General features: G+C 34.5%; 1 protein-coding gene across 1 annotated transcript; it reads left to right on the top strand.

Moving 5' to 3' along the window:
• The first annotated feature begins 409 nt into the window (after positions 1-409).
• LOC136806175 (mitochondrial pyruvate carrier 1-like) lies at positions 410-10759 on the top strand. Its single transcript, XM_067062737.1, has 5 exons — positions 410-501; positions 659-674; positions 1932-2012; positions 2576-2708; positions 10629-10759. The coding sequence occupies exons 1-5, from the start codon at positions 436-438 to the stop codon at positions 10672-10674; spliced, it is 342 nt and encodes a 113-aa protein (XP_066918838.1). The 5' UTR covers positions 410-435; the 3' UTR covers positions 10675-10759.
• Positions 10760-10874: the final 115 nt, after the last annotated feature.

Below are 10874 nucleotides of genomic sequence, written 5' to 3'. Positions count from 1 at the left end.
TAGAAGAGGGGTGTCGACAATAGGCCAACTTACGGTAGTTTCCTGCCGAGATGCGTATCAAAGATTAATGCTGCAAAAAAAATGCACCGCAAAACTAATAAAGGGATTCATGAAAAAATAAACCTGCATCTTTTAATGAAATTAACTTTATATATATAAAAAACTATGAGAAATTACCAAAATTTTGAGCCATAAATGAAAAAATTTGAACTGGAGCCAACCCTCAAAGACTAATTTGAAGAACAATTTCTATCCATCTATCTATCTATATATTTAAGTAACATCAGGCCTGAAGGCCCATTCTCACTAACTTTCCAAGAAAAAGATCTATGGCTTAATTTTGCCAATACGACCTCCAAATCGGAAAAATTTATCCTTTCGTAATTGTTATGGGGCTAAATCTTTTTCAGTGAAATAACAATTTAAATTCAAAAGATGGCATCAGCATTTTTCAGACGCCTTGGAAGCAAAGATTTCTGGTGGAATTACATTTGCAGTACTGTAAGTATCCAAAAGTTATTGGAAAATCATATATACTAGCAAAGTATATTTGCAAACAAACCAAAACATTCTTATCAACCACTTTTGATATCCTCCCACCTAAAAAATCTCCGATTTCTTTTAAAATCTTAACAAAATATGTTTTCTTTTTTTTCAGCATTTTTGGGGACCAGGTAGGTGATATCTTATATCTTTTTTATCAAAACATTATTGTTTTATAAAATATCCCATCATGGACCATCACTTCAGGATTGCTCCCAAAGGGATAGAGAATGGTGTGATATTTCGGGAAATTTGCGATCGTTATCCTAATGCTGCTTGTGGATGTGTGAATATGGAAAAATGGGTACCCTCCCTAGGAAGCGACATTCAGAGAAGGGATAAAATTAAAAAGGTTTTGTAAAATTTAGGTGCAAATACGGAAAATAATTGAAACTTGAAAGGAATATGAATCATAATTTTATCCTTATATTTTTATGCAGTTTTTCTTATGCTCGATCCCTGTAAGAAAATTTTCTTGCGCCTATTGTAAAATATCACATCATCCAGTATCCAACCAGGATTACTCCGGGTAGGATAAAGTTGGTGTGATATTTCTGGACATTTGCGGTCGTTATCCTAAAACAGCTATGTAATTTGTAAAGTATCAGTGGATGAAATTGATAGACCCCTCAAAATGTTTGAAATTATGTATCTTTTATAAAATATCACATCATCCAGTATCCAACCAGGATTACTCCGGGTAGGATAAAGTTGGTGTGATATTTCTGGACATTTGCGGTCGTTATCCTAAAACAGCTGTGTAATTTGTAAAATATCAGTGGATGAAATTGATAGACCCCTCAAAATGTTTGAAATTATGTATCTTATAATTACTTTGAAATTATCAATATAAAGAGGCCTCTTCTATTTAAAAGAAGAGCTCCTGAGTGCAATGAAACTTTTTATTTGATTACATGTTTTTTTTTATAAGCATAACGCTTATAAGCATATAATGGCTCAGATTTGTAGACTTCCTAAGCATAACATAAGCATATGTGTCAGCCTGAAATATTTTTTAAGTTGTCATTTTTTATCAGTTTAAAATGGTTTGTTTGAGGTCAAGTAAAATAAAGACATTCCACGGCTACCACTACTCCCAAATCTGAACAAATTTAAACAAATTTTTACAAAATTTCTAAAATTTCACTAAAACTTGCCTTGGGGTGAATTATCAGCATGGTTCATAAGCATATGATAAGCATAATCTATGCCTGGATGCTTTGAGCAACTAATGCATACACGAGCCTGACCAAGGGGCATACACTTTGCTTATAAAAGAAAATATGTATTGTTTTAAAAAGGATTATTATTTTGCTGTTTATTGAATGATTGTGAATTTATGGAATATTTTGATTATTAAAATTGTTATTTGTCACTTTTTTGTCTAGTTGCAAACTGGGGCATTCCCTTAGCTGCAATAGCTGATATGAAAAAAGACCCAGAAATGATCAGTCCACGGATGACCACAGGTATGTTTTTTTGAATGGATAATACGATCAGGATGACTATAAAAATGGAATTATAGAAAATGGTACAAGAAAATTCCTGTGAGAGAATTGTCTTCACTCACTTGTTTCTCAAATTTTATTTCAACAACAAAAACAGTTATCAACAGCAACAACAACAACTGTTTGCAAAAAAATAGTTCCCAGGTCCCTACTCTTAGGTGCTTAAAAACTGTCCCCGTTTGTTAATTTTTCGATTTCTTCCAACCTCCAGGACCTGATCTTTAAAAAACGAGATTGATATACACCATCCTTACTCTAAAATTGCAGAATCAGATTATTTCTATAGGATTTCTATGTGAACAAATTATAAGTGCAACCTGTGTTGGACCCTGTGTATTCTATGAAGCATGAAACTGCTTTTGTAGAAGACTACCGTTTCGAGACATTTTCCTTATCAAATTCAAAGCAAAAAATAAATGATGGGCTAATTTTTCTATTATCTACTGAAACATCTAAATAAACTCTATAGACACCCTGAACAAGGAAAGTTGAAATTATTGTTGGTGAATTTGTTTCTTTTTCAGCTTTGTGTATCTATTCTGGTTTGTTTATGAGATTTGCATGGCAAGTGCAACCACGAAACTTGTTACTTTTCGCCTGTCATTTCACGAATGAGGGAGCACAGTTGACTCAACTTGGAAGATACATCAAATATTCGTATGTGATTTTTATCCCTTTGAAATCTCTCTACGAAAAAGGGATTTTCTGATTGTATTTTTCGTATTTTTGAAGGAAAATATCAACTTTTGTTCAGACTTGTAACTTGTAACTAACTAACTAAGGTAGATTCGCTGGAGTTAGGTATTCGGTATTCGGGATTCGGGATTCGCATTCGGGATTCGAAAAAGCTCAATAAAAACTTAACGAAAAAAGATATTAACTTGAAATAAAAAACGGATGCATGTACACATACTAAGGAATAAATCCCAATAAAAAACATTCAGAATATGAGCTCAGTTGTCACGTGACTATGGGAAATTCCCCTATTCGGGATTCAAATCCTGTCAGGGACCTTTCTTCAAAAGCTCGCCAGTCATCAGTAAATGGTTAAATTGACTTCAAATAAAAAACGGATGCAAGTTCACATGTTAAGGAAGATATTCCAAAAAAATTATTCGGAATATGAGCTTAGTTGTCACGTGACTACGGGAAATTCCCCTTTTCGGGATTCAAATTATTTCAGGGACTTTTTTCAAAAGCTTACCAGTCATCAGGAAATGGTTGGATTGACTTCAAATAAAAAACGGATGCAAGTTCACATGTCAAGGAAGATATTCCAAAAAAAAAAATTCAGAATATGAGCTTAGTTGTGACGTGACTATGGGAAATTCCCCTATTTGGGAGTTATTTCAATTTAGAGACCATTTTTAAAAAGCTTACCAGTCATCAGGAAATGGTTGGATTGATTTCAAATAACAAACGGATGCAAGTTCACATGTCAAGAAAAACATTCCAAAAAAGAAAATTCAGAATATGAGCTTAGTTGTCACGTGACTATGGGAAATTCCCCTTTTTGAGAGTTATTTCAGTTTAGGGACCTTTTTTGAAAAGCTCATAAAAACTCAAGGAAGAAAGGTATTGACTTCAAATAACAAACGGATGCAAGTTCACAAATCTGGGAAAATATTCCAAAAAAAATTATTCAGAATATGAGCTTAGTTGTCACGTGACTATGGGAAATTCCCCTTTTCAAGAGTTCAATTATTTTAGGGACCTTTCTTAAAAATAATTTGATTGACTTCAAATAACAAACGGATGCAAGTTCACATGCTAAGGAACAAATTCCAAAAAAAATTATTCAGAATATAAGCTTAGTTATCACGTGACTATGGGAAATTCCCCTTTTTGGGAGTTGTTTCAGTTTAGGGATCTTTTTTAAAAAGCTCATAAAAACTCAAGGAAAAAAGGTATTGACTTCAAATAACAAACGGATGCAAGTTAACATATCTGAGAAAACATTCCAAAAAAGAAAATTCAGAATATGAGCTTAGTTGTCACGTGACTATGGGAAATTCCCCTTTTTGAGAGTTATTTCAGTTTAGGGACCTTTTTTGAAAAGCTCATAAAAACTCAAGGAAGAAAGGTATTGACTTCAAATAACAAACGGATGCAAGTTCACATATCTGAGAAAGTATTCCAAACAAAATTATTCAGAATATGAGCTTAGTTGTCACGTGACTATGGGAAATTCCCCTTTTTGGTAGTTATTTCAGTTTAGGGACCTTTTTGAAAAGCTCATAAAAACTCAAGGAAGAAAGGTATTGACTTCAAATAACAAACAGATGCAAGTTCACATATCTGGGAAAATATTCCAAAAAAAATAATTCAGAATATGAGCTTAGTTGTCACGTGACTATGGGAAATTCCCTTTTTGGGAGTTATTTCAGTTTAGGGACCTTTTTGAAAAGCTCATAAAAACTCAAGGAAGAAAGGTATTGACTTCAAATAACAAACGGATGCAAGTTCACATATCTGAGAAAATATTCCAAAAAAAATTATTCAGAATATGAGCTTAGTTGTCACGTGACTATGGGAAATTCCCCTTTTTGGTAGTTATTTCAGTTTAGGGACCTTTTTGAAAAGCTCATAAAAACTCAAGGAAGAAAGGTATTGACTTCAAATAACAAACGGATGCAAGTTCACATATCTGGAAAAATATTCCAAAAAAAATAATTCAGAATATGAGCTTAGTTGTCACGTGACTATGGGAAATTCCCCTTTTTGGGAGTTATTTCAGTTTAGGGACCTTTTTTGAAAAGCTCATAAAAACTCAAGGAAGAAAGGTATTGACTTCAAATAACAAACGGATGCAAGTTCACATATCTGAGAAAATATTCCAAAAAAAAATATTCAGAATATGAGCTTAGTTGTCACGTGACTACGGGAAATTCCCCTATTCGGGATTTAAATTATTTCAGGGACCTTTTTCCAAAGCTTACCAGTCATCAGGAAATGGTTGGATTGACTTCAAATAAAAAACGGATGCAAGCTCACATGCTAAGGAACAAATTCAAAAAAAAATAATTCAGAATATGAGCTTAGTTGTCACGTGACTATGGGAAATTCCTTTTTTTTGGGAGTTATTTCGATGAAAAAAAGAAAAGAAAAACAAAAGCAAAAAAGATATATTAGGTCAGAATACTGCCGATAAGATTTATAAAGAAATAGAGACCTTAAGCTGTAACAGGGAGATAATGTAAATAATGAAGTCAGATCATTTGTTGCGTTTTGTTAGATTGAAGAGCTTTTAGGAGGTCATCAGTTGACTCAGATCTACTCAGATGAAGTTTTCGACCCTTTAATTCAATAACTTCTCGTAAATCAGCCCGGGGGGGGGGGTACTAGGGCAAGATGGGTTACGGGGATGCTCCGCTGGTCAGCGTACCTTTTTTAACCTACACGAGTCTCAGGTAGGGTCACAAAAACACCAAAATAGCCTCGTAGGGTGCCTATTTTTGGAAAATTTGGGGAAAAAGTAGAAAATTTGAGAAAATTTTGGAATTTCAGTCCCATTTAGGGTCACTTTTTTCGCAAATTTCGAGTCCCACGTAGGGTCCATTTTTCAAACCTCAGCGGAGCACCCCCGTTGGTTGAAAGGTTAGTACCCCCCCGGGAGATCAGCGGGCCAGGTAGTATCAATACTATCTAAGATACTACATCCTCAAGCTCAGTAGTTATTTTAAAAGTACAATCCGTGCCATAATATATTTGCACTTTTGGCTAATTTACTATTTTTCAAAAATTCGAAGCTCGAGCGAGAATGTCAATTTCAGGCCCTCGACTTGATATCATCGATTATTTCGATCTGGGAGAGGTCCTAAGTCTTAAGTCTAGCGTTAAAACTCTACCCTTCGAACCTACTTTAGAGCACTTACAAATCGATTGTGGTTTCAAAACACCCCGGTGAATTTTGTCCATCTTCTATTTATTCAACTCTCCGATTGTAGTTGTTGATTGGAAGTTGTTATGTTTGATTGACAGGGAGTTTTTTCAGGTTCGGAAAGAGTTTTTCCGGTTCACAGTTGCTTAATTTTCAGCAATTATTAACAATAAGTTGTTAATACCAATAAGTTGTGAAATCATCCTTATTAAGAATTTAACTCACCACCAAGAATTTATTATGAATTATTTTTTACCTATGGTATATGATTAGTTGGTTATTTTAGTGGAGTGTCTTTGCGTGTATATGAAGAGAAGGAAGGTGCGTTAAAAAGGTAGCTTGGGCGTAGAGAAAAATGAGACAGAATAATAGTGGGTGAAATAGATGATGATGTATAAGACACAAAAGGGGTAAAATGATCTATGGGTAAATTTGAAAGATTTGACGTTCTGATGTTGAGACAACATTGTTTGGACGTTATAATAACGTTCAGTACCTGTTGGGTTTATTACGGTTCACTCGAGACATTACATTTCTTTTATTATTTGGACCCATATATAGGAACATTAACAAGAACATCTAAGGCTGACAATGGTTGAAAAAATAAGAACATTCAGCCTCAATCAAAATTTAGGTGCTCTAATAAAAGAAACATGAATGTCCTTCAAAAAAGAATAAGAAAACGCTAATGAAGTCAATCCATGATCAATCCATGGTAATCTTTTAAAAAAGGTCTCTAAATTCAAATAACTTCCAAAAAGGGGAATTTCCCATAGTCACGTGACAACTAAGCTCATGCTCTGAATAATTTTTTTTGGAATATTTTCCTTGACATGTGAACTTGCATCCGTTTTTTATTTGAAGTCAATCCAACCATTTTCTGATGACTGGTAAGCTTTTTAAAAAAGGTCTCTAAATTGAAGTAACTCCCAAATAGGGGAATTTCCCATAGTCACGTGACAACTAAGCTCATATTCTGAATAATATATTTTGGAATATTTTCCCAGACATGTGAACTTGCATCTGTTTGTTATTTGAAGTCAATATCTTTCTTCCTTGAGTTTTTATGAGATTTTTAAGAAAGGTACCTAAATTAAAATGAATCCCGAAAAGGGGAATTTCCCGTAGTCACGTGACAACTAAGCTCATATTCTGAATTATTTTTTTTGGAATTTGTTCCTTAGCATGTGAGCTTGCATCCGTTTTTTATTTGAAGTCAATCCAACCATTTCCTGATGATTGGTAAGCTTTCAAAAAAGGTCCTTAAACTGAAGTAACTCCCAAAAAGGGGAATTTCCCATAGTCACGTGACAACTAAGCTCATGTTCTGAATTTTCTTTTTTGGAATGTTTTTCTTGACATGTGAACTTGCATCCGTTTGTTATTTGAAATCAATCCAACCATTTCCTGATGACTGGTAAGCTTTTTAAAAATGGTCTCTAAATTGAAATAACTCCCAAATAGGGGAATTTCCCATAGTCACGTCACAACTAAGCTCATATTCTGAATTTTTTTTTTTGGAATATCTTCCTTGACATGTGAACTTGCATCCGTTTTTTATTTGAAGTCAATCCAACCATTTCCTGATGACTGGTAAGCTTTTGAAAAAAGTCTCTGAAATAATTTGAATCCCGAATAGGGGAATTTCCCGTAGTCACGTGACAACTAAGCTCATATTCTGAATAATTTTTTTGGAATATCTTCCTTAACATGTGAACTTGCATCCGTTTTTTATTTGAAGTCAATTTAACCATTTACTGATGACTGGCAAGCTTTTGAAGAAAGGTCCCTGACAGGATTTGAATCCCGAATAGGGGAATTTCCCATAGTCACGTGACAACTGAGCTCATATTCTGAATTTTTTTTATTGGGATTTATTCCTTAGTATGTGTACATGCATCCGTTTTTTATTTCAAGTTAATATCTTTTTTCGTTAAGTTTTTATTGAGCTTTTTCGAATCCCGAATGCGAATCCCGAATCCCGAATACCGAATACCTAACTCCAGCGAATCTACCACTAACTAAACTAGCAAGTAGCTGTCGCTATAAATGCCCCGCCGATAGCAGATATTAGCCCAGAGGAACTTAGCCATGAAGAGAGCAAGGGAATCATAATCAGACTATAAATTGGTGAAGCGAGTCTTCATGAAAAGTGCTCAATGTTACTAGAGCTGTTTAAAGTTAAGAAACACGAGCCGATGCGGTTAAAATTTCCTCAGTAAGATCCATACATAACGAAAGTGTCAATTCAAAAAAAAACCTGTTAAATCTACACTTTCTGATGCAAAGTGACCTAAATTAAAACCATTACAGGTTTCGCAAAATATTAAGAACTAGAATGATATCAAAGTTGATTTTCTATTCTATCACCAGATAAAAATCACTTTTAAAAACCCAAACATAAGAATGTGTACTGTGAAACTGAAAGTGCTTCCCTCCCATAAAGAATACATAATGCAGATTAAAGGTGAATTCCATTAAATTGAATACAATTTCAGTCATCTGATTTAAAATTTAAAAAGTAAGTAACTTTGGACTGGTGGCATACTGTAGATATAATTTATTTGTATCATAAAGGTTACTGAAAATTATCTGAAAAACTTTAACAATCTTTATACGTGTTTCTGCAAAAAGTGCCTTCAGCGAAAATTAGTCACCATGAAAATATTAAAACATCATCTAATCCGCCACTGTACACAATTTTTTCTATTGCTATGTAATCCACTTCCACTTCCCTGGCAAGCAAGAAAGCGGAGATTCTTCAACGAAAGGACTGTTTAATACATAAAAATACCAAAACGTATTTTATCACTTTTTGAAAATAACTTAACGTGGGAAAACACGAAAATAAGTCCTTGCAAAAAGCTTAAATTTTGTGGATAGTGGATGCCCAACGGTGAGTATAAATTAATGGTAGAATAAATCATTTTGCGCAATTAATCAATGTGACTGGCTGAAAAATTGCCAAATTTAAATAATGCGAATTAGGGCCTAATTAATTAATTCTGCATTAATTAATCCCGCATTAATTTATCCTCGTATAAATTCATACTCTTTAAGGTAATTCCTGCGAAATATAAATTGATCCAATTAAAGTAGTGCCAGACTTTGTATTTCAACAAGTGTGTTTGTTTCGCTCCCATAAAAACAGATTCATCTTGTCTTTAATCCATGTGTTTTGAAAATAAAGGCTAAGGGAATTTCAGATACCGTGTCCCGTTGTAACCACCGTCAACATGGTTAAAAACTTTTCACTTCACAGGTAGGTACAACATTGTGTTTGTATTTTATTGGACGTCTGGTTCTAAAAAGTCAAAAAGTTTGTTCAGTTTTAATTTGAGCAAAGTAGGCTCCTGCGTTCAACATCAACAAGGTACAGTGTGCAGTGGTGGTATTAGTAGAGAGAGTGTTCGAGTCTGTTCATAATATGAGGCTGAAAATCTTCGGCGTACATACATATCGAAGTACCGTTCTGGCACAGTGACATAAACAGCATTTTTAAAGTTTCCTAAAGCTTCAATATTGGCGTAAAAATATATTCACAAAATAGCATCAAATACTCCATAATCCATCGTTTTTTTGACTTTTGTTCCGCTTCTGTTTACATTTTTCTGCTCGCTGATCCCCATGCTCAACCATTTTTTGCTGTAACACTGTGCTTCAAATGTCCACGAGAATGAATCAGTTCATGTTAGTCATAGTATATTCTCATTGGCATGTCTCACTCACTAAACCTTCTGTAAGAAGGTGGTATACCAGTTTTTGGCACGTTTTGGCGCAAGGCTTAAAAAATTTCAATTTAATTTCCTTCAAAATGAAGTCACTATATAGGTAAAAACAATATGAATTAACAGTCAATTTCCCTTATTTCTATGCCTTTATAATATCAGTAGGGTTTCGGTAGAGCAGCGCATAACTGGCTGGGTGTGTGTATAGCCACACACTGTCATTGTCATTGAAGATGTCGTCCATTCTGACAATCGTATAAGGTTTGGTCCAATATCAGTAGTTTCATAGTTATTCATTTAGTAGCAAACAATGTCCCTCAAGTAAATCCAGTTGAGCAACTACGTTAAAAAGATATTAACCAAGCAGAAATCTTGTGTGCTGTTTGTTGTTTGTGAAAGCTTAGCTGTGTGGAGTGGACTGGCAGTGCAGACCACAGATATCTGTAAAGCCCGAAGGGCTAGATAGGCAACTTTAAGCTTTCTCCAGCAAAAAAAAGTGAAGCAAAAATTTGACTTTTTAAATTTCGTGCCGATGGATAGGATCTAGCATTTGAATTGTTTTCGGAGCGCGAGATAAAAAAAAGTAGGCGGCAAACGCTATTTCACATCTCTCAAACCGGTGAAATTGCACATTTTAGTCACGTGACTCTGGTAGGAAATCCTTCCAAAAAGATGAGCTTCACTTTTTGACCAAGGCCGCAAATCTAGCCCTTCGGGCTTTACAGATCTGTGGTGCAGACGGGACTTTCGATTTCTCGCTTTCACAAATGCTCTGTGTAAAATGCACGAAAGTTAAAAAAATATCACGAAAAAAATCGAACGAAACATGAATCTGAATCTGAATATTTTTCTGGCGAGCGAGTCCGCTACGTGAAGCAACAAAAGCCCCTGCGGGACAATTAGGCTTCGTTAAGCCGTACTTTGGCGTTCACAGAGTTTCAGTTTTATTTCGAAAATTTTGTTTTTTAGATATGGTGGTAAAGAAGAGACGAAAGAGAAAGAAGAATCGAAATGAAAAGTAAGCGTCGAGTCGGTGACTACTGAAGCTTGAATTGTTTGTACCATAATGATAAATGTGAATCACGAAAGACATTGGACGGTGCTAGAGGAAATGATTTGATACAAAAAGGACTGAATAGAGAATTGTAGATTTTGGATTAAGAGTTTTTGACCAAGATACAGACATAATTCTAATACACTGCCTGTCAATGATAT

The sequence above is a fragment of the Clytia hemisphaerica genome, unplaced genomic scaffold (genome assembly GCF_902728285.1).
Source record: "Clytia hemisphaerica strain Z4C2 unplaced genomic scaffold, Clytia hemisphaerica genome assembly, whole genome shotgun sequence".
In the NCBI taxonomy this organism is placed as follows: Eukaryota; Metazoa; Cnidaria; class Hydrozoa; order Leptothecata; family Clytiidae; genus Clytia; species Clytia hemisphaerica.
Note: the sequence above shows the minus strand (reverse complement) of the source record. Positions and strands in the feature narration are given on the sequence as shown.